The sequence below is a fragment of the Balaenoptera physalus genome, assembly GCF_965194825.1.
Source record: "Balaenoptera physalus genome assembly, chromosome: 13".
Lineage (NCBI taxonomy): Eukaryota > Metazoa > Chordata > Mammalia > Artiodactyla > Balaenopteridae > Balaenoptera > Balaenoptera physalus.
This window is the reverse complement of record NC_138892.1, coordinates 20,290,058-20,314,681: the sequence shown is the minus strand read 5'-3', so window position 1 is coordinate 20,314,681 and position 24,624 is coordinate 20,290,058. Positions and strand designations below refer to the sequence as shown.

General features: G+C 41.6%; 1 protein-coding gene across 9 annotated transcripts in view; it reads right to left on the bottom strand.

Moving 5' to 3' along the window:
• Positions 1 to 228: 228 nt before the first annotated feature.
• The window catches only part of GNPTAB (N-acetylglucosamine-1-phosphate transferase subunits alpha and beta), an 81,964-nt gene continuing 57,568 nt past the window's right edge, over positions 229 to 24,624 (bottom strand). For 6 of the 9 annotated variants that reach the window (XM_082419307.1, XM_082419309.1, XM_082419312.1 and 3 more), the window contains 13 exons: positions 24,360 to 24,539; positions 23,961 to 24,131; positions 21,916 to 22,045; positions 20,612 to 20,815; positions 18,822 to 19,927; positions 16,551 to 16,750; positions 16,116 to 16,335; positions 15,322 to 15,435; positions 11,320 to 11,405; positions 10,966 to 11,064; positions 7,306 to 7,473; positions 3,644 to 3,734; positions 229 to 1,670 (listed from right to left, as the gene is read on the bottom strand). In XM_082419307.1, the coding sequence (XP_082275433.1) occupies positions 1,593 to 1,670; positions 3,644 to 3,734; positions 7,306 to 7,473; positions 10,966 to 11,064; positions 11,320 to 11,405; positions 15,322 to 15,435; positions 16,116 to 16,335; positions 16,551 to 16,750; positions 18,822 to 19,927; positions 20,612 to 20,815; positions 21,916 to 22,045; positions 23,961 to 24,131; positions 24,360 to 24,539 (2,847 nt within the window). In that variant the 3' untranslated portion in view covers positions 229 to 1,592. The remainder of the gene's footprint in view (positions 1,671 to 3,643; positions 3,735 to 7,305; positions 7,474 to 10,965; positions 11,065 to 11,319; positions 11,406 to 15,321; positions 15,436 to 16,115; positions 16,336 to 16,550; positions 16,751 to 18,821; positions 19,928 to 20,611; positions 20,816 to 21,915; positions 22,046 to 23,960; positions 24,132 to 24,359; positions 24,540 to 24,624) is intronic. The other 3 variants (XM_082419308.1, XM_082419311.1, XM_082419310.1) reach the window with 2 other exon arrangements.

The window sequence follows — 24,624 nt, the reverse complement described above, 5'->3', positions numbered from 1 at the left end:
TTCTTCACGTTAAGAAAGATACCCAGATAACCCCTAATTTTTTACCACATAAATCCCATTTAGAACTTACTTTCCCCCATATAATGACATTCTCCAGGTTGTATACTACCAACCACCCTCTCTTTACACTGTTTTCCACTTAATTTCAGTGTTACAGACAGATCCTGACATGCCATATAAGCACTCAAATGATTTCTGAATCTGGATAAAGAACTCACTCCTCAAAGATTAAAAATCAAAGCAGCAGATAAAATTTAAGTTTTTATGAGACTTCAATTTTTGAAATACATAACTCTTACAGCACAAACACAGTTATTTACAAGTTATTTTTACAAAATATGTACGCCATTTTGAAAGAATACTGTTAAGATCATGATCTAAAATACCTGTCAGAGTTCAAAAAGGACACATAAAATCCACAGTACAATGACATAAATAAAACATGGCTGAACATCAGGGCTAACCCACACATAAAAATACTAATTCTCTATCCCAGTGGTCAGCAAACCATGGCCTATGGCCCAAATCCAGCTGGTGGCCTGTTTTTGTACAGCTGCGAGTTAGACATGGTTTTGACATTTTTAAAGGATTGTTAAAAACTAAACTAAACAAAGAACATGCAACATAGACACATGTGGCCTGCAAATATTTACCATGTGGCTTTTTACAGAAAAAGTTTCCTGATCCTTCATGATGTGAAACTAATTGAGAGCCAGCTACTGGAATATACTGGTGAGTATTAAAGAAGATACCACTGTTATGGGCCACTACCATCAGCACTACTCATTTCTAAAATGAGGCACTTCTTTTTGAATATGTACATCTTCGAAACATAATTACACCTGGCAAGTAGCTCAGCTACTTAACTCTAGCCCTTTGTAATCAGGCCTCCACATGAAATCACAGTATTCTTAGGGGCTGAAGAAAACAAGTACATAGTGTCAGATGTCAGTCACTGAGCTCATAAATAATGGTAAGTGGGCTAAGATCACATTGTTTTAAATGTTAATAAAATCCATAATTTAGATATTGCCAATAGGATGTGATATTGCTTCATTAGTTAAATAACATCTATAAAAACATGTTTACACATCCCAATTCATTGTTTTCAAAAGCAAGGATAACTTAGTTAACTTAGTATCTACTTACTTTAAAAATGAGAAATGGAAAAAAGCAACAAACAAAACAACCCCAAAATGTAAAACCACAGCAAAAAGCTTTGGAATGCAAAAGACTGGGGACTCTTAGCAAAAGCACTCGAGCTGGCTTAGGCTTCTCATATTAGTTAGCTGCTCAGTTCCCATAGCAACCATTGCTGTCTCTCATCAGTGAGGCTTTTCATTAAAAGAAACACCGGTCCATGAGCAGATGCTTTAAAAGTAAAACCAGAGCTGCTCAACACAAACTTTCTGTGTGTTGGTTAAGCAATTCCTGGTCAGTAGGCTATATTCATTCCAGAAAACAAGTTATTATACTGGATGTTTTTCCTTCTTCAGGCCAAGCTGGCTAAGCATTACATCACGAAGACATCTCTGATGTCGAGTTTTAAAATGGTCAGTGAAAGCTGAGGTAGATTTTCAGATGAAGATCTTTTATACCTTGATTCGATCAGGACTAGCTTCTTTGTGTATCCTCCTTCTGGGAAATATCTTCCGCTTAAGTGCAATTAACTAAAAAGGATGAAAGACAGAAAATAAATTTTAATTCTCCAGGTTGACAAACTTTAACTTTCTTTCTGAGGGTCCTATGACCTTAATCTTTTCCACAGTCCTATACATAAAAAACAGACAGCAAACAAGTCTCCATCATTCCTCCCCTCAAAACGAAACCAACCACTGATTTTGTTTGGCTTTGTAGGTTTAAAGTTACTTTGGTCCAAGTTTCATTTTTTTAAGACCTATAAAAACTACAGATTTTTACATAGCAATTACCACGTATATTTATTTTCACAATGTCTGTTTGTCAGGTCTTTCTACTGAAGGAAACGGACTCTTCAGACATTAAGATATTGTCTCTGGGTTTGAAAATGACTACATGTGTAAGTTGGAATTTTAATTTTTTTTTAAGAATTCTATCACCACTTTTTTTCCTATACTTAGTAACCACAGCAATAATCATTGAGCATTGCCTGTATTTTCAAGTTCATGAATGGGTTGAAATACAAAAGTTCATTTATAACTTAGTAGCTTAGAACTTGGATAAATACTTCTAATAGAAACAGTTTATCCATGATACGTCTGAAATAGAAAACCTGACCATCTTTATAAGAAAGTTTCAATGAGAAAAATGTGTTCTTTACAGATTCAATTTCTACTGCTCCATCTTGAGGTGAAAGCAGAGCTTTGCCCAAGCGTGGACCACGATGGTCTGGATGACGAGCTGGGATTCTGGGGCAGAGGACGAGGCAGCACTGGCTCGTTTGTGAGTGTGTAGAAGTGAAGGAATTTGATTCAGGTAGGTGAAGAGCAGGGTGTCAGGGAGGAGAGGGGATTTACTCTTCCCTTCCTCCCCCCCTCCTCCTGCCTCTCTGGTCCCCTATTCTCTGCAGGTATAAACAACAGCGAAGAAAGGCCCTCCTGTTCCTTCCATGGCCACCAGCTGCTCCTTTCAGCCAGTGTCCCTCTCCTTCCCCATCGCAGGCCAGCACACAGCTGACTCACAGGTTCCTCGCTGGACCTCTGTTCTAAAAGCAGGTACAATCCGTTTAAGATTTTTTTTCTAAGATTTTTACTTGCCAAGAACAATGGCAAAAAGATCAAGAGAAGGTTTCTGTTCCCTGGGAAGTAGATGAAGGTTAAATTGCAGTCCTGCTCGCCTGTCAGACCTTTATTTCCTGAGTTTCCTTCCATCTGCAGCACGAAGCCCAGGGCTATTTATCCTAAAGCTCTCAGTTCTCAGGCCGCCATCTCCTCATTGTAAATAAACTCAGTGTAAGCTTCCCATCCTGACTGACAGCCGGAAAAGCTCCACTTGAGCGTCACCTGGAATGAGGCAGGTTCGCCTGCCCGGCACAAGTCGGGTCAGCCCAGACACCCGTCCCTTCCTTCCGAATCCTTTCTCTTCAGAGCATTTCACGCCTGCTGTGGCCTAATGAGGATTCTCTTATCCCTTTCTCTTGACCTCACAAATCTCCCTCTAACTTCTGGGAGGTGGCTGTGTGTGCGCCTGTGTGGGGATGAACTCCCAGCAGCTCAAAGGAAATGTAAGTGGGAGACGGGCCGTGTGCCCGAGCCAGGCACCGTCAGCAGAACAGAGGGAGGCCAGGGACACTGTGGCCACTCGTTTAGAAAGATTAAAAGAAAGAAAATTGGAGACCCACAGAAAATTAGTATCAGATGTGGATTCGAGGTGGGTTTTTTGGTTTAAAATAGTTTGACTTGTAGACTTCAGGCTAAAACTGAAAAGCTCTATTTATTGAGCTCCAGGTACAAAGAATACTGGTTATAGATTTAGAAGATAAATGGAAAAAAAAGGCGATTATGACTGTTGCCTGAATATTATGAAATATTTAACATATGTGTATAAGCCAACAGGAGAAATAAACATTTTCTTATGAATTTATATCATTTTCTTTAAAAAAAAATCAGATGTTAATATACCAAGAAATACTGTTTGATATCCACATAAAATATATAAAACTTACCTGTTCAGCAAAAAAAGAGAATACAGTAAACATAATCAATGTTGCTAGCACACAATGAGTCCAAAACTTCAATTTGTCTCGATACACCCTCCTGTTCAGAGAGAAAAGAAGGAAAATGTGTAGTTCTGTGTAGGGTTTAACTATCATCACCTAGTAAAACTAAGTAAAACTATATACCATTTACTAGTTTAGCAAACTATACTAGTTTAGCAAAAACAATGTTGTGAAACACAAAAACAATGTCTGGAGGCAATTCTAAAATGTTAACATAATTATACATTTCCCACCTGAGTTCAGATTTTTCATTGTTATAGTAAATATTTGAATCAGTAAAAGTTACCCAGGCAGGGGAGAGGGCTTCAAATTAGAATTTTTAACAAATTAAACAAAATCCCCTCTTCCATTCATTTGTATTCGCTCAGTCATCCAACCAACACCTCCTGTGGATACGGCAAGGTGACAAGGAGAAGTCCCTCCTCTAAAGTATCTGCAAACCTGGGGAGGTGCTGACGTGCAGACAACTAGCCATCACACAGGTGGACAGAAATATCTATTATCAAAAGCAGAGTCTTGTGGAAAAACAGCGAAATGAGGAAAGCACCACAGAGACGGTGGCACTTCATCTGAGCCTTGCAGTGGGGAAGGAGAGCCTGTGGCTGAGAAAGGGGATGAGTGTCAGCAGTCGCTGCAAGCTGGGTCCTGCAGAACTGAGCCAAGTCTGCCATGGAGGCACTAGGGACACTCGGCCAAGGAGGAGCAGGTAGGTGTGAACTGCAGTTGTTCTGGAAAACCAGGCAGTAGCGTTTGGACATAATACTCTGTGGGAAGGGGGATGATATATAGCGTGTGTGTGTCACAATCAGGGTGCAAATGGTGGCCGTCTGAAGGATGGATGTCAAAGCAGGTGGCCAGAGGCAGGCAATCTGGTTAGTCTGGGCAGAGAAAAGAATGAGGGCTGTACTAGGGCAGTGAGAATGGAAGGAATGAAGCAACAGAAGAGACATTCTGAGGGTGGAATCAACTGGACTAGGAGATAGAATACTGGGGATAAATGAGTACAGCAGTTTCATCACCTGTAATTTGGAAATAATAATTTGTTATGAAGATTAAATAAATGCTTAACATAAGGCTTAGAAGATATGCTAACAACTGGCAGGTTCAGGCCTCTGTGCTGAGTTCCAGGCTTATTCACACCTGCCTGGTAGTGGGTGTCTCTACTCTGAGTCACATATTCCGAATGGTACCCTGCCCTGTTCTTCCTCCTGTGTTTCCTACGTTAAGAGATCAAAAACCAGCTCAGTGAGTTCTAACGTCTACAGTATCATTCAGAATCTACGTGTACTTTGAAGAGCTAAGAAGCCACAGGCTGTGACACAGCTAATGAGCTGCCCCAGTGACCAGAGAACCCTGTAACAGCTGAAGGGCAGCTGAGCTCCCCTCCGCCAGCCAGGCACTGAGCACCTGCCATGCACCGGGGATGCAAGTGGGCTCGGACAGGGAGTGCCAGCCTCTGCCCCGACGAGCGCTCACAGTCTACAAGGAGTGACAAGCACACCACATGGGCTGCTCTGAGTGTGGAAGCTGCTGTCCCTGAGGCAGGGACAGGAAGAAAGCCACTGCAGGAAACCAGGGGAAGATGACAGGGGACTCGGGAGTGCAGGATCACGAAAGGAAAGAGAAGGAAAAAGTTTTCCGGGTTGGCCAAAAAGCTCGTTCAGGTTTTCTTCTGTAACGTGGACAAACCAGAAGGAACTTCTTGGCCAATCCAACACAAAGTAGGGCGGCGTTGGTGGGTCAGCAGTGAGAGATGACGCAGAAGCAGGGCGGGCTGAGGAAAACGAAGCCCCCAGATCAGGGAACTGCCAAGAGCAACCTGCACCTGATTCACCTCATCTGTACAACACAGAAACCAAAGCCCTCTCCAGCTACTCTCAAACCCACTCCTTCCTTATTCAGTAGGGCCCTTGAAGGTGAATTTAGTCACGAACTGGATTTGTGGGGATTGACGGCTGGAACCGTACAAAGACCTTTTTTCCTCTGAGCTAAAGGAAAGTGAAAATGGTGAGAAGTCCTTCCTTGCCATTGCTAAAAGACAACTTATTTAGTAACAACTTCTCCTTATGAAAATAAAAATATGTACATAGTAGCAATACACATGCTAATTGTCTCACTTACCCAACTGCAAGACACCGAAGAGTTCTAGCTGCCAAGGTCTGCTAATCTCCTTTGTCAAATCTCTGCCAATTGTATCTACTGCTTTCTCTTTATTCCCTGGGCCATGTCCTTGGTTCACACCTTGACCATCTGTTTCCAGGACAACTGAAATGCTTACTGCTTGTCTCTCTGCCTCGAGTTCCCAGACAACACTGCCTTACTCCAGACGCCTTCCTCACCAGCACAACCCCGCAACCACTGCTAGTTATCTTTCCAAATTGAACTCTGATGAGACAGACATCTAAAAAAATCTCTCCTGGGAAGCCCTATTCTCTAAAGAAAGATGTCTAATTCAGATATAGCCCTTCACAATTTCTCCTTTCCCTGTCCACAGCACTGTCTTCTGTAGCTCGGTGTCTTTGCAGGTACAAAGGAACTCTACCGGGAACTCTTCCTACCTGGAAAAGTCCTTGTCATAATTCAAAACCGAGTCCAAATGTCACCGTCCCATCATGGAACTAGCTGCTTCCTCCTCTGTACTCTGAGAGCACTGAAGCCTATCGTCCTCCGTGTCACGGCTGGTTAGCTGGCTTCCGGTGAAGGCCGGCGCAGTGTCCCTTCCGTCTTGCACAGGCAATACCGCATCTAACTGGCCTCACTTTACTGCACTCTACAGCCCTGTGTCAAGCAAGTCTATCGGCACCATTTTCCCAACAGCATTTGCTCACTTCGTATTTCTGTATCACATCTTGGTAATTCTTGCAATATTTCAAATTTCTTCATTATTATGTTTGTTACGGTGATCTATGATCAATGACCTTTGATATTACTACAACTTGCTGAAGGCTCAGATGATGGTTAGCATTTTTAGCAAATATTTTTAAATTAAGGAATGTACTTTTTTTTTTAGATATAATGCTATTGCACACTTAATAGACTACAATATAGTCTGAACATAACTTTTATGTGAACTGGGAAAGGCAGTGGTCTGGAACCGAACCCGCAGTATCTCCGAGGTTTGCCCCTATTCCTAGTACCTGGCATGGCGGGCAGGCAAGGGGTCAAAAATTTCCCTAAATTGAAAGATAAAATTATCTTTCTAATTAAGTGTTGGTAGTAAATGGTAGTAAAAATCAAAGAAGGAAACATTCTAAAGCAGCTTTGGAATACAGTGGAACGAACGTGTGGCGCGTCCGGAATCAGGCTGGACTTGCCACTTGTCAGCTACTCCACCTTGAGCAAATCACTCACTTCTGTTACTGTGCTCTCACCTGTAACGTGGCAACAAGAGCAGCACCTTTCACTGTAAAGAGTAAATATACTGCCCATCAGGTACTCAAGAAACAGGGCAGCCACTCTGATGGCAGTGATGACGAATAAGGCGCAGAGAGTGTGCTCAGTAAAAACTATACGTGTACTTTACAAAGCAAGTAACACAGTAAAGAAATTTCATCGCTCTAAAAAAAAAAAAATACACATATGTACGTATATGAAACAGGAAAATTTACCATTCCTGCAGCTCATGCATATGAAGGAAACGGTTTCGATACTCCCTTGGCAGCTCAAACTGGGATGGGATGGGGAACACGGATTCGTAGAAGTCCCTGAGAACAGCCTTCACTGTCTGGGCATCTTTATGATTGTGGTCGATGTTGTCATTCAGGCAAACAAACTTTCTGGAAACAAGAGAGACCCAGGGTTATTACTGGTTATCGTAAGGATGATCCTTACCTAACAAAAGAAGTGTGGATTCCAAATATATTTTAAATGGACTTATGTCCCAAGTTGTTGCATTTACTGATAGGATTCTCTAGGGGAATACTGTTCTGTAAATTATTTTGATTTCTATTTGGCATGTCCCTGACTGAAGCATTCTGTTAGCATCCAGGGAAAAACTACTAAATGCCTACAACTGAGTTCTCTGAACTGATACAGTTACATTACTAAGAACAGTCCTGTAGATCATTGCGATAGAGATGGTTCCTTATAGCTATAGATTTTATGAGATTGATGACGACTTCTCAACATGTCTCCAACCAGGCTGTAAGATGCTAGAGTTCCAGCAAAAAGTAGGTTACAGTGGTGCTTCCCTACTTGTTTCAAGTTCCCTTCCCGGCAAAAGTCACTAAACTGAGGGCCCATTAAAACAGTAGGTAGGGATAACACCACTTTTGAAGTACATTTAATTTTAATTTTATTTTTTTTACAATTTTATCAAGTCTAATAAAGCCCTCAGATCCTACCACCAACTTACAGGAAATACAGGGGACAGAGGAACACGTTAAACAACTGGGAGACAATCAGAACAGTCCAAAGTTCAGGAAATCTACAGAATATATAATCTGATTTCTTCATATACACATGTAAACATTTATATGGTTTAAAAAAAAGAGATGGGGAACCTATGGACTTAATTGCAATGAATTAACTTGATACCATTTCAAACCAACAAAGTTAAAAACATAAATGCTTATAAAAGACAACAGAGGAAAAAAGTCTCTGCTTATTGAAGATGAGTGATGAGTAAGTGAAAGTTCATTATCCTATCTCTTCTCTAAACTTGGGGAAGTTTAAATTAAAGGATATTAAAGAGTTATGTCAACCAAATACAATGCATGAGGCTTGACTGTTTCCTAGATTAAAAACAAACAACAGCTGTAAAGGGCATCTGGACGCAACTGGTGAAGTCTGAATATAGACCATCTATTAGATGGTATTATTTTAGTCAGTGTTAAGGTTCTTGGATATGTGTTAGTGGTCCTGTGGTATAAAGGAGAATGACTCTGTTTAGAAGATGTGCTAAACACTACTGAGCCTGTGCTCTAGAGCCCGTGAGCCACAACTACTGAGCCTGTGTGCCACAACTACTGAAGCCCGCGTGCCTAGAGCCCGTGCTCCGCAACTACTGAGCCCATGCACCACAGCTACCGAAGCCTGCGTGCTCTTGGGCCCACGTGCCGCAAGTACTGAAGCCCACACGCCTAGAGCCCGTGCTCTGCAACAAGAGAAGCCACCACAATGAGAAGCCCACGCACCACAACGAAGATCCAATGCAGCCAAGAAAAAAAAGAAGACGTGCTAAAATAATGAGGGGTAAAGAGTCTGGATGTTTGCAACTAATTTTCAAATGGTTTAGCAAACAAAAACCAAAACCAAACCTGTGTGTTTTTGTGTTCATAAAGAGAGATGAAGAGAGAGAGCAAACAGACATGACAAAATGCTGAAAATTTAAAAGTCTGAGCTAAGGGTTTATTGTACTATTTTTTTCAATTTTTCTGTATCTTCAAAATTTTTCAATAAGTTGGGAAAAGTTAAAGAAGAAAGTATGTGTATGAGACAAAGAGTATGTGTAGACACAGGGTAACTAAAGCAGACCCTGCTGGATGCCCAGCAAACACTCCCTCTCCTTCCTATGAGAACTTGCATTTTGCTCAGTATTTCTCCCCCATGAGCTGACTCAAAAGGTAGGCAACCGCACCCCAGCCCAGAGTCAGCTTCTGACTAGCGTTAAGTGAATCCCTCCCCTTCACAGTATAGAAATGGGGGAGGGAACAACACACGACACACAGGAAGGGACAGTCCCCTATAGCCTCAGAACATGGTTGTGTCTGCAGGGACTTTGGAACTGCTGCAGCTGCCCTATCTCCAGCCTGAGGATGAAGCCAACACAAGCAGGAAGGGAGGAGGGCAGCAGAGCCCAGATACTGCCTATCCTAGATTCCCTGTTAATGCGATAAACCTGTCCTTAAAGTGTAAGTCAGTCAGAAGGCTGGTTTTCCACTCCTGACTTAAAAATGAGCCCCCCAAAGTAAAACAGGAGTTAAAAATGATAAAATCTGTTCAGGGTTATAGGACGTATCTGGGCCCGGCAGACACTGCTGGAAAAGCCTGTCTTGCCTTGGGTCTTTTCAGCAAAACCCTATCCCTTTAAGTATCATGAAGATGTCTGTGAATCCTCTCGCCCAACAACTTTCAAACTGGCACAAGACATAAAAGTATAGGGTACAACTAAAAACTCTAAATTCTCAATTGATCTCACTTCAGATCACCAAGGACTGAGCAAGCACGTCGATAGAATGGGGGAAGCAAAAAGCAAGTACTGAAATTGGCTCTTAAGGGTTTTTTTGTTTTTTTAAATTTGAGCAGGGCATTCCAAGAAGGGAACAGCATGTACAAAAAGAGCTGTAAGCTGGGTGGTTCTTAATTATTATGGCTTATTGTTTGCTTAGCTTGTGGGAAATGTTTGTTATTTTGTAGGAAATATTTTATGAATATACTACATAAGTATTAAAAATATTTTCATTTTTCTTAAAACTCCATATTCCCCCCTGCCCAAAACTCAAGAATGGAATTTTAAGAAAAAATATCATGGCTTTAAAATGCCTGGAAATTTTACACCTCTGATCATGTATAATTAAGATCATAATTTAAATGAGATAAAACTGAAAACTTCCAGAAGCATTTGAAAAACTCAGATGAAAACATTCAATTTCATATGCCAAGGTTTTTTTTTCTGAGAAACTACTGAAACACCTATTTCCCACTAAAGTTCAAAACTCAAAAATGCAGATTTTAACCAGTTTTATTGAACTAGGGCAACTGTTAGGGGGCCAGGCTGGAAATTTTCAAGGTTAACGTAAACCTGAACATTGAATTTATCCCCAAAGAATGACTGCAGTTTACTGGATTAATTTTCACATTTATGGTAGCATTCCTTTTTCCTCAGAAGCTAATTTGAACTTTACTTTGAATTGCAAAGATAGGTCTAACCACCAAAACAACTTCTCTAAATGCTCTGAGAGTGCTAGCCGTCTGGCCTCACCTCCCCGACGATGCCGTCCGCCCCTCAGCCTCGCCGAGCAGTCCTGTCACTGGACTCTGAGATGTCCATGCTCGTCCCTGTGCATGCGGGGTCCGATCTCAACTCACAACTCCCATCTCTCGCTTCAGACACTACCTCTACCATTAGACATTTCCGTCTGCTCCAAACAGAAATAAACCACTCCCGTCTCTCTAGTCCTACTGCTTTTTTTTCATGTTTACTTGCATGATTAAAGATATTTTTAAAGTTACAGGAATTCTCCATACTTTCTATTCAATTGTGCTGTGAACCTAAAATGTTCTAAATTAAAAACAACGACAACAAACAACAACAACAACAACAGTACCTGGGGTTTTTTCTTATGTCATCCAACTGGCCAACCACATGAGAAACATTGGTACGAATCATCTTAAAAGCAATTTCTTCTTCTCCCATGATTTCAAATCTAATATCAAAACATATTTAAAGAGTTTAAATATTTATGTGGATATGTAAAATAAAATTTCAATAAGAAAAGCATTTTATAAAACTTTAAAAAAATCAGCATCCTTGGAATGACTTAATTTTTCCACATTACTAAAGAAAATAATCTCACATAAATTTCAAAGAATGCTTAATAGATAAACTATGGTAAAATTATGAAAATACCACTCATAATTATCCTTAAATTAAACAAAAGGAAAATGTATGTAGTACTTACCTGTATTTGTTTTTGTCCTTATACGCTTTGTGGATTTTATCAGTTACTGGTTTACAGTTGGTTACTAGACTTTTAGTGACTGGTGGCTGCGAGAAAATACAGACGTTACCTCAGGGCAAAGACTAGGGTGAGGCGACTGAAGCATTCATATCAGGTGCAAAATTTAAGGGGGCACAGAAAGACTCAGTAATTAAGATGACTATTTTAATGTAATATTTTTAAAAAATCAAATGGCATACTAGGGCCCGCATGCTAATTTCCTGTTACTGTGAATAAGGTTTTATTTTAATCACACATTACTACACACTATCTGTTAAAACAGTCTTATAAGTGATTGCTATAATTTTTTCAAAATGAAAATAAATTTCGAAGATAAACTAATGAACTGGTCTATATGATACTCATAAGCTAAGCTGTCATTCTTATAGTAATAACAGTTAATTACAGTAATGAAGCCAACACCTTGGCTAAGAGTTCACTTGAGTAATGTTAACTAATGCTGTCTGTATAATTAGTACTTATGCTCTAAACAGCTTTATTTGCATAGGCCTCAAGACTAACTTATAACCATTAGCAAAGCAGCCCCTACTTACTTAATCCTTAGCATTCAAGGGATATTTGCTGATTCTAAACCTCATGCCAGATATTTGGTAAAACAATAAAATACTCTAATAGATGAATATGTGTGCATTTCTTTAAAAAAAGCCCTAAAATCCCTCAAGAACCTTTCATCACGCCTGTAAAAGGGAAAGATGAATAACTGTTTTCTACGCATAGATCATCTTCCTTAGAAAGGAACACTCTTCTCTAAGTTCTATACGAGTGCAAGGGGTTGGTAACTGTAACATCTTACTAGGAACCCAAAGTTTATAGAGAAGGAAAGACAGACAAGTGAAAGGACGGATGTGGAAATACAGATGGTGAAAGACAAGTCTGGAGCGAGCACTGAAACAGGCTGAGCCACTCGCAAAGCTCCCTGGATCTGGGGTGACGTCAGCAGCCTCTAAGGCAACCTGTCAGCACGATCACAATGTGGTCCCGAAGAGAGTGAAGACCAGAGAGGCCTGGTCCAGGGGAGAGGCTGAGGGGAGACGGTTTAGGAGGCCAGCACACTTTCTTCTTTCTTCCTCCTCTGTCCAGTGCTCTGGGTTTGCCCACCAAGAAGATACCAGAAAAGGCAAGTCAGGGCAGCCTGGAACCCTCGGCTCACTGTGCCCCTCCTGAGATCTGAGAAAGGCTGTGCCCAGATCTCTGATAACTGGTAGAACTTTATTTTGACAAATACATAAAAAAATTTTTAAACCAGGACACCTCTGGATGATTTAGAGTTGATTATATTAGCTTTGTTGGGGGTAACTCCAAATTTGAGGAAAACAGAAAAGAGCTTTATCATTGTTTGAAAAGTCCTAAAACTGAGAATGTTTTTTAGCCTATGCAATCTACTTTCTTTTTTTTTTTTTTTTTTAAACTTTGATTCTATTCTCTCTGGAGGCAGGGAAAACACCTACAGTGATTACAAATGTGCCTTTTTAATCATTAAGAACACACTTGAAAGAACTACTAACATCTCTGTATAACAGTCTGGGGCTGACAAAGCATTTTTACTGGATTGTGCCAAAAATCCAGAAGAAACTGCTGCAGCTCACAAGACAAGCTGCCGTTCTCTTATCAGCCTGACTGCGCATCAGCTCCATGCGAGGCCTCCTGAGAACCCACAACCCAGAACTAGTCTCCACCTGCTGATTCATGCCTGTTTACCCCACTAGAGCAAGCTCCCTTAGGGCTGACACCAGGTCTTATACCTCTACCTCAGTTTTGTTGATTTCAGAGTTTTAAGTTTTAGAATATTTAGAGAACTGGCTTTAAGTGACACATTTGTATACAAACCCATGTCACATGCTAAACTAACCAACGCATGATCAGCAACACTTATAGTTTGTCTACGGGTTCCTAAAGCTGCTGTGCTGCCCCTCACACTGTCTCCTCATGAGGGAGCTTCCCGGGACCCTCCGAGAACACAAGTGAGAAATACCATCCCTGCCGTGTGCAATGAATGCCAAACGAATGATTGCCTTCTTTCAGGAATCAGATTTTTAACTGATTCATTACTCTTCTCTACATTCATTTACAAACATCTGCAGTTAATTATAGGGCTTGAACATTTGCAAGATGGTCAGTTTTTTAAAAATACGTTATTATGATTATGAAAGTGTAGTCTATTCATTATAGAAAATATGGAAAATACTAATGTGAAAAAACGATATTAAGAACTACCTATGGGGCTTCCCTGGTGGCACAGTGGTTAAGAATCCACCTGCTAATGCAGGGGACACGGGTTCGAGCCCTGGTCCAGGAAGATCCCACATGCCACAGAGCAGCTAAGCCCACGCACCACAACTACTGAGCCTGTGCTCTAGAGACCACAAGCCACAACTACTGAGCCCGAGTGGCACAACTACTGAGCCCGAGTGGCACACATGCTCTGCAACAAGAGAATCTACCCAATGAGAAGCCTGCGCACCGCAACAAAGAGTAGCCCCCGCTGGCTGCAACTAGAGAAAAGCCCGCGTGCAGCAACAAAGACCCAAATGCAGCCAAAAATAAAAATAAATAAATTTATATATAAAAAAAACTACCTATGTTCAAAAGCCGGACACAAGACTGCACACTGCATGATTTCAAAACAAAACAAAACATATATATATATATATATATATATATATATATATATATATATATATATATATACATACACACACACGCACAGGAATAGTAGCCATAAAAAGAAATGAAATTGAGTTATTTGTAGTGAGGTGGATGGACCTAGAGTCTGTCATACAGAGTGAAGTAAGTCAGAAAGAGAAAAACAAATACCGTATGCTAACACATATATATGGAATCTAAAAAAAAAGGTCTGAAGAACCTAGGAGCAGGACAGGAATAAAGACACAGATGTAGAGAATGGACTTGAGGACATGGGGAGGGGGAGGGGGAAGGGTAAGCTGGGACGAAGTGAGAGAGTGGCATGGACATATATACACTACCAAATGTAAAACAGATAGCTGGTGGGAAGCAGCCGCATAGCACAGGGAGATCAGCTCAGTGCTCTGTGACCACCTAGAGGGGTGGGTTAGCGAGGGTGGGAAGGAGATGCAAGAGGGAGGGGATATGGGGATATATGTATACATATAGCTGATTCACTTTGTGATAAAAGCAGAAACTAACACACCATTGTAAAGCAATTATACTCCAATAAAGATGTTAAAAAAAAAAAAACTACCTGTGATTTAACCTACTGTCATTTTCATTAATTTTGGGGATGTGTGTGAAGGTATCAGGAGTTTTCCATAGTTCAAACCATATTCTGTATATGGCAGTACCCATTTTCCCCCCACCTAATTTTATTTTATAAACATTCTTCCATATATATCAGTAAAAATTAACTGTAAGCATCACATAATGGCTGTATTATATCCTTGGTCCATCAATTCTAACTTTTTTTTTCCACATTATCATTTCTCTGAAGCTGGGATGCATCTTACAATCAACAAAGTCTTCCAATCATTTCAGCCAAATGCTACTCTGATATACTTGTGTATAGATCATCCACTGCCCCTAGTGGTAAGATCCAGAAAGTGCCAGCATCAAAGCAACTGAGCTTTGATGAAGATGGGATTCCATTTGATGTTTAACCTCAGGATTGTTCTCCCAAGCCAATGAGTATACTCTGGCGCTATCTTCCGCTATCCTTAGTGAATAGGATGTCTGCTTATAGAACATAAGCAACTAACCTCAGTATTAGCTTAACATCCATTAGGGAGGAAAAAAAAATATTCCAAAGAAAAATATGAATGATTCTGGATTATCTGTGCTACTGATTTCCACCAAAGGCCTATAAACAGAGCCTGCTTCTAGTTTTTGAAGTGCTCTACAGAAATGATGTAACTAACACCCGATAAGGATATACTTTCTACTTTACATAAAAGAACCCACGGCACTCACCAGATTGGGATCATAGTACGCTTCCTGAGTTGGTGGGATGTTGTTTAGCTGAGTGATATTAGCAGGAAGCATTTTCGAACAATTTATTAACACATGTTCCAGACCTGTTAAGTCCTAACAAAGCAAAAATAAAAGGATAAACCTATATACGTTACAAGTAACAATTGTGGTTTTAAAAATAAAAATGTTAAAGTCACCAAAATTTAAGCGTTATCGTCAGAGGGTTTGACTATATGATTCTTAAAGACACCCTAAAAAGAGCAGAATGAAACAATACAAATAACCCATCTTTGTCTCAAAGTAGAACATACGGGACTTCGAGGCACCGTTTTACACAGGGTGGTCCACGGGATCACCAGATGGGTGTCCTGCAGCTGGATTCATCTTGGAGCTCTCCATTAGTGAGTGTCCTGCTCCTGGGACTAAAGGATGCCATGACAGAGGGGCTCTGCGACACCGTGGGCCTGGCTAAGATCTCCACTCGGCCACACCTGAAGCCCCTGAATGAACTTGTCACGAGAATCTTATCTGCAGGTATGGTCTGCCTCGTCTCCAGACAATACAATTACAATCCCTACTGAAAGCCTAAAAAAAGTAATCTTATAAAATATGAACTTCAAATTTGATTTTAATCCTGGCATTTAAAATGGACTAGTTGTGAACCCACTCATTAAATATGAAGAATTACTTGTACTTGCATTCCATTGAAGTATGTAGGGGAAAGAGAGAAAGTATCAAATGTAAAAGTTTAGTTCAAAATATCATGACGTTTAGGGGAAAAAAAATTACAATACCTGCAAACTTAAAGGCAGGTCGTGAATTCTGGTAGCCAGCGTGCGGATTTCTCTGTCAGATAAGACACCAGATTGGTCTGTGTCAACTTCATCAAAAACTTGAGATACGTTCAGTGGCTGAACTGCACTCATGAGATAATAAAAATAAGAGAAGGCAAACTGCATGTCCTCAGAGTGGCGCACTTTGTGAAATGACGTCTTGTCAAATTCTTCAGGGAACCTGTCCAAATGTAACATACCGTGAGAGCTGGATATTTAAAATATATACAGTACCTAACACTTGTGGAGTCAGAATCTTCCTTCCCACTTATTTAGATTATACCTTCGACATACTACTCATCACGTGTCAGAGCCATAAACGCAGCATAGTGAGGACGAAAACTTCAAGCAGCCTTGGCTCTGGGCACACACAACTCAAACACAAGCAAGACTTACATGTCTTGCAGTTCCTGCATAACTGTTCGGTCGATCATGTGAGGCATGTGTGCAGGGACTTTCCGAGACGTGAATCCAAACTTGCTGTTTAGAATTTTGTTTACATATCGGAGGGAATCTGCAAATGTATCTTTTAGTTGCCTGCCTGTGTGTTTGCTGTCAGTAAAGTATGCCAGTTGTGTCTTCAGTGACTCTTCTTCCTGAAAAGAGAATTCCACACAACACAGCATTGTGTTTAGTGCACAGGTGCCCTGTGTTAACAAGAGACAGAGGTACTACTTTATGTAACGTGGTAATAACCAGTCACTAACTGTCCTGAGGGGCAAATGAAACGAGCGCTAACAGGTCTCCTCAAGCATCCTAAGAACAGGACAAAACTGGATTTCAGTGAGAGTATCGCCAACATCGGCTTGAGCACAACAGCTGTGGGGTGGAGGTCTGCTTTTAGGGTACTCTTTAAGGACTAGTCATTGATCGTGAGATTTCATAGCCAATTTCAATGCAATATGTAATTGGTTTACAATAAATTTGATAGTGCTTTCAGTATCAAGTTATTTCTACTGGTGACATCAAAGCAGCAAGTCCTTGAGTTCTGAACACAAAGACTAGAATACAAAATTGGTTTCACCATATAATAGTGTTAACATTATGAAATGTAAAGAACCCTATCAAAACCAGTAAGAGGTGAAACTGAATGAATGGGCAAAAGATATTGGCAAAGAACCTGAACACACTTTACAGAAGATGAAATATTTTTGCTTCTCAAACTGATGAAAATATAGATGCTATTAACTGCTGTTGGTTAGTCTGTGGAGAAACAAGCACGCTTGCATACTGTTTGTGGAAGGAGGAAGGGGTGCAATATTTAAGAAAGACACAGTTAAATTTTATACGCAATAGACCCTTTAACCTAGCAATTCTACCTACAGAAATAAAACTTCCTCAAGAGTAAGATATATGTACGAGAATATTTATTGCAACATTAGGTATTTGTACTTGCAAAACACTGGAAACAGCTTACAGCTGTTAAAAAAAACAATGGCAATTTGCCCACATACTACCACATCAAAGGCAACTGCAGAGCAATACATGTAATTTCACTGCTGCAAAACAAACTATATAGTTTGTATGTCTGCATATCTATAGAAAAATACTGGAAGAATACCCACCAAACTACATATTCATAGTGACTGTCTCAAGTAAGGAGATTAAGGAAGGAAGGACACAGACCTTTCCCTTTTTTTTTTTTTTTTTAACTGCTTTTTTTGTTTTTTTGCATTGCTTGCGATTTTTACCATTAGCCTATAGTGCTTTTGCAATTTAAAAAGCAGGGAGCGGGGGAGAATGAGGAAATCAATGTAGGCAAGAACTCTGCATCCCCTCGCTTAACAATTAGTAAACGCTACCGTGTCAGGGACAAGATACTTCCTGAAGGCCGTGAGAGGAATGAGACAACGCCCCTATTCATCACTCTCCCCCAGCTCAGCATCCACTCACGGCTGTGCTTTGGTCACGATCCAGCCCCACCCTTCAAAGGTCAGCTCACAGGGCATGTCCTCCTGGATGCCTCCCCCAGTACCTCCAGGCAGAGTTAGGGAATCTTCCCTTCGGACTCCTTGTCCATACTTCAGCAGACACTCATCACACTGCCACAATTATCTGCCCACAAATCTGTCCTCCCAGCTTGCTCTTTGAGTCTCCAAGAGCAGCGACTATTCTCACCATCTCGCACTCCCCGGCAGTCAGCACAGTGACGGCGCTTGTGAGATGTACAAAGGACCCCGGGGCACCGTGGAGGCCGTGGTACAGGAGGGAGAGGGCTTGGCTCACCCTCACCTGCTGTTGTGATGTCGGGAAAGCTAATGAATTTATCTGCCTCTCCGGTTTTTCATTAGTAAAGTTTGAAAAATATGAGATCTGACTGCATGAGGTATGCAAAAGCGTTTTCTGATATCACAACCTGCCAAGTAAAGATACCATCCCTGTCCTACTATGGACGCAGGGTATGCCCCTGGCTAAATCCCTTACCCATTCACATGAAGGCTGCTTCCTAAACTGCAAAATGGGGACAATGATAGCAGACCCTTACAAGGTAGTTTTATTGTTAGAATTATTGGGACAATTAAATGAAACCACATAAGAAAAGTACTGAGTTCAGTGGCGGGCACAGGGAAGTACTGAATAAATGGTAGCTATTATTATATCACTACCACTTACAAGGTTATTTATTTTTCCTGAGCATGGGAAAGAATAAGGCTGGATGTAACTTACATCAAGAAGATCTTGGAAATACTTTTTCTTCTCCCATGGCAAAAAGCCCAGGTAACTCTCTGTGTAATGTTGCAGTTTTCTTCCGGGTAATACTTCATTACCACCTAGGTAATTGTTAGCATTTTCCTCCATTCTGTTCTTCTCTTGTTCTTTCCCTGTGATTACCTTTTCTGTCTCCCTGTTTTCCAGTGGGAAGATCAGAGATGAGAGCTTTTCTTTTGACACACCTCCACCTCCTACTTTTGGGGTCACAGTTTTGGACCTGAATCTTGCTTTGGTTTCTAAGTCCAGGGGTGGAGTCTGGCTCTGGGAGTGGCCATTCACTGTCATTGTCACTGCTGGCAAAGGCAATAACCCCTGGAATCTTTCAGATGTTCCTAAACTGCTGGGTAAGATGCTTTTGTGAACCTGTTTTTCCAGTGGGGCCTCCAAACTGTCATTTCTTTGCTCTGTCATTAGAGGATGATTTATTGTTAACTTTGCATCCTGTGGGTTCATCAGAAACGACCTCAGCAGGGCTGACTTGGACAGATTGTATCCTTTCATGGTGATGTCTCCGTGTTCTAGCTGCAAATCCAAGTTATTAAGGCTCAACTGGGTCTCTTTTGGAAGGAGTGAAATATTGACCAGCGGAATTTGCACCTCCATTTGGAATCTTGCTGTTGTGTTAACATCGTGTCTTTTGACCTTGGGGAAGCGTTTTTCTTCGGGGATATCCTCAAACAGGATTTCCACCTCTGGAAGAAGTGCTGAGGGGCTAACCAAACTTTGGTAAGACTTCTGGGTTGTAGAATTCCGTTTGGGCTCCTCCCTTGTGTCAACCTCTACTGCTATCTGGATTCTGAACTCTTCATCATTTGTACTTTGAAACGTGAGATTAAAATGTATTGTGGTCGCATTCATTCCACTGTGCATTAAGAGGTGGACGGTTTTCCACTTATTGGCGATAGAAGCATGTCGGATTATTGGGTTGTCACTATAGGCGCCTTCGACTCCCCTTTTGGCTATTTCTGCAAAGCTGAAATAAGGCAGGCATTCACCTTTTGGAATAACATAGTGAGTCTGGTTTGGGAGAAGAGTTACTTTATACAATTCATGAAAATGATCTAGAGGAAAAAAACACAAACATGATTTTAAAAAAACTATGCATTTTCCCCCTTTTCCTTTAATTCTTAGGGTTTGAGTTTTCACTTTCTAAGAGTGACTTTAAATGGACTTTAAAATCATCAGAAATTCTAACACAAAAGCTACTGGTATAGGGCTCATTTTTACTTTCTGAAGCAATCACTATTATCGACATGGAATGCTGAGGCTGACTCACTAGAGAGACAAGGCACGATTCAGGACAGCGAATTCCAATGGTCAACTTCCATCTTTTTGTCCATTTGAAAAAAAGACAACTTTCTGACCAAAAGGACCGCCATTAGTAAATAAGCTATCAACAAGATCCAGTATTCAAACCAAGCTTATTTAATGAATTATTGGTCTCCTTTCATTGTTCCCAAATTAAACCTTCACTATGTAAGATAAATCTGCTAAGATAAATCTGCTTACTAAAAAAAGAAAAAAAAATCAGACTAGAGCAATAACAGGAAAAGATGCAGCTTCAGTGTCTCCTGTTGTCTAAAGATCTGTGCCCTCTTATAACTCACAACTAGTTTGGATGCAAGGCTGGGAAAGGGATACCTAGAGAATTATTACTTTAAGTAACAAAAACGATCCAAACCCCTCTATTTATGAAAGATTGTTATCCCCTTATCCTAAATACGTTTTTATGGCAATAAATATACCTTGCCCACAGTCACCAGCATCAAACCCACAGGATAAGACATTGCAGGCTTGGTCACAGAACTTATCAGCGAGCCAGGAATTTGCACATCCTTGATTACAGTAAGAGACGCCGCTTATTCCTCCACCGAAATGCCAGGGCTGTCCGACTCCAATGCCCCCGGTGCCCCCACCTCCTCCTGCATAGCGACCCGCACCACTGTTACCTGGAGGGGGAGGAGGAAAACAGAATCCTGCTGTGCTTACAGTCTTGGAAAAAAGCCAGTTCCTTATTTCTCAGCTGTGTTTTCAAGACCGATGGATGAATTTCAGTCAGGAAAGGTTCACCCCATTCTTTCACAGAAGATTTTACGTAGCTTAAAAAGAGGCAAACTGAAAAGGGGGCATCAGTTGCCAGTGGACTGGCTGTGGGATGACCAGGCCTCGGCACTTAACCATCTGTGCAGCCCAGAAGTACAGGCCTCAAATGTGCTCAAGGGGGCACGTGTAGATGTGTATGGAGAATCAGATTATTCTGAAGACTGTGACTCTCAGGACTGACAAGAACATGTCCCAACACCGGCAATAAACTCGTGACCAAGTGCCACTGCTCTGTCCCCGAGCTCTCCGGGTTGCAGAAACTCTCCTGTACGTCTGCGTTCTCTCCCTGCAGCGGTTTGTATTTTTCAAAAGTGCCTCTGATAGAGCTGACTGAAACACAAGCTTTGTTTCTTCCAACACCTTCCCAAACCTGTTTCCTCAAATGGAGTAGGAGGAAGGTAATACCTGTGCACCTACTCTCCTTTCTTTGGTGACTGAGAAATTCAAGTGGATAATGGATGATGCTTTATAAACTGAAAGGCAGTAAAGAAATGTAAAAACTTGTTATCCTCAACAAGTCTAAATGTAAGTGTACAAGAAAGGGAGAAGAGATGCTGAGGAGAGGAGATGTTTATTTCTTCCGCATCTCTTTAGTCCCTCACTGACCTGGAGCAGTGTGCTTCTAGGGGCCACTGGCCATGAGCTCCGACAGGAACCAGTGAGAGCGATTCTTGCTCTCGAGCTCACATAATTAAGGGTATAACTGATTTGCATATTTTGAATAATAGAAGACACTTTCAAGTGCAGGGTCATGTGAGAAAATGCCCTGAACAATGACAATATGAATAAACTGGGCCACATGGGGACACCAGTCATCACCTCCAAAGAGTCTATGGATGACTGTTTCAATACGTGAAAAATGGTTAATTAAGTCACTGTACATGGTTGATAATGACGACAAATGAAAAAAATTCTGTCAACATGGACAAGTTACATTTGAACACACCCTCACCGGAGCAATCACCGCCATCCCAATCACAGGCCGAATTATTACAAGCCTTGTCACAATAGCCGTCTTTAATCCAGGATCCCGGGCAGCCCTCAGCACAGTTTGGCACAGGCCATGTCAAATAAACCTACGATAAAACCAGAGGGAAAATAAAGTGGTTTCTGGTTTCTGACACTTTTTTTTTTTTAATATTTATTTATTTATTTATTTTATTTATTTATTTATTTGGTTGCACGCCAGGTCTTAGTTGCAGAAGACGGTCTCTTTAGTTGCGGCTTGCTGGCTCCTTAGTTGTGGCATGTGAACTCTTAGTTGCAGCATGCATGTGGGATCTAGTTCCCTGACCAGGGATCGAACCTGTGCCCCCTGCATTGGGAGCTCAGAGTCTTATCCACTGCGCCACCAGGGAAGTCCCCGGACACTTTTTATTCTTAAATTAGGATTCCTTTAACAGAAAAACAAAACAAATTGAGCCTCTAGAAAAGGTCTGCGTTCAGGGCCATCCTGAGGTAGTTTCTCAGTCCTGCCCTGCTGATGGGTCTTACCTGGCATGTTTACTCTTTTCCGTTGCTCAAGGAAAGCAGACAAGGACTCAATTTACGGGTCAGTCTTACAACATGGTCTTATAAGTGATCTATTTTGAAATAAAGCAGCAACATGCCAGACTTAAATGCGAGTTCAAGAGCATGCAGGTGGGGCTTCCCTGGTGGTGCAGTGGTTGAGAATCTGCCTGCTAATGCAGGGGACATGGGTTCGAGCTCTGGTCTGGGAAGGTCCCACGTGCCGCGGAGCAGCTGGGCCCGTGAGCCACAACTACCGAGCCTGCGCGTCTGGAGCCTGTGCTCCGCAACAAGAGAGGCCACAATAGTGAGAGGCCCGCGCACGGCGATGAAGAGTGGCCCCCGCTTGCCACAACTAGAGAAAGCCCTCGCACAGAAACGAAGATCCAACACAGCCAAAAATAAATAAATAAATAAATAAATAGAATACCATGGCCAAAAATTAGTAAAACAAAAAAGAGCGTGCAGGTGGAAAGTGCGTACACAAGTCACTGCTTTTCTGTGACACTGTTGTCAACTCCTAAGCAGATTCATGCACCGTCTCGTCTCAAGGCTGAAAAGGGGGGCAGATGAACTCTCAATATCCTTATACGCGAGGTCCTGTGATGAATTAACCAGCACAGCATTCTGAGCTGTGAACCTGTCTGCTTTCAAAACAACTGACATGGTACACGGTTGCTTTCTAAATTAAAATCATTTTTGAAAAATGCATTCCCCTTTAAAATCTCCGTATCTTTGCATGGTCCAATTATCTGGAAGGTCTTTCTTCATCTGGTTAACTCTTACTTGTTCTTCCAAGCTCATTTCAATCCCTATCTCAGTGTGATTTCACTCTCTGGCGCTCCCACTCCTCGCACCCAGGGCACACCTACTGGCACGGAAATCGCTGTACACAGTCACTGATTCTGTCTGTCTCCCCTGTCAAGCCATAGCTTAACAGAGTTCTAGAACTTACAAGCTCATACAGCTCCAACTGATCACTGAACCCTTCTAACAACACTACCAGGGTCTTCCTTTCCCCCCCAGTACACAGACAGGAAACCTAGAGGCCAGGTCATCACCCAGGACAGTGCTACACAGCTGGCACCCACATCTGTGCTCATGACCACTTTCCCATCCTGCCCCTCAAAGCCAGAGTGGGGCTGGCTGCCTTCAATGAAATTTCAGCTCTGTCTTTAAGCACTACTTTGAGCTTTCTATCTTGGGCATTTTGCTGACATGGTAAGCACGATTTTGTGTTTCACAGTTATTTGCTTTTTCTGCTGCTGTAGTAGCAAATGTAGAGGGTGGGTCCTGGGTGAGAATATAGGGAAGCAAAGTTCCCACTGTAGTTTTCTCACTCCCTGATTGTTAACTTTCCTGAGCTTAACACTCAAAAATGCTTGTTTGATCAAATTTGAATATGGTATATATACTGATTTCCTTATTTCCTGTCTGTAACTTCTAAGTGACTTCTAAGCCAGGCATCTCTTAGCTACTCACCTTCTGACCTTTGGAGTGACTGTAAAAATCATCCGGCCAGACATCCTTTCCAAACATGACATCATCATTCAGGTAAATGAACTTCTGGGACAGCCCTTCAATGCGATGGATATGACTTTCAATAGCAGGTGAACTGAAGGTAGGCAAGTGGCTCAGATTTCGAAAAACATCCTTTTAACAGAAAAAAAAAAAAAAAAAGAGAAAGAGAGAGAAGGCGGATGAGAGGTTTTTGTTTTGTTTTGTTTTTGGAAAGAAGGGAGGGAGGGAGGCGAATGGAAGGATTAAAGGAAGGTGGAAATGGAGGTGAGATGGGTAAGCGGATGAAATCAGGGACAAGACAAAGAACAGCAAAAGACAGAACGGGGAACCGCAGCCTTGTGACATATGGCGAGTCGCTACCTGGTGTGTGACTATTGTCACTCGAGGATTATCGAGGTTCAGCCAGGATGGGATCTGTCCATTGGTGACAATGAAAATATTCCGAACCCACGGCGCGTGCCTCTCGATAGATCGCAGTGAATACCTCAGCTCTTCATTATCTTCAAAACGGCTGGCAGAAACGTCTTCATCCTGCTTAGACTGAGAAAAGCATGGGGCACAGAAAGATGTAAAATGCCCCTAAGTCACACCTGCCCCTCCCAACTGTCCCTTCTGCACTCAGGGA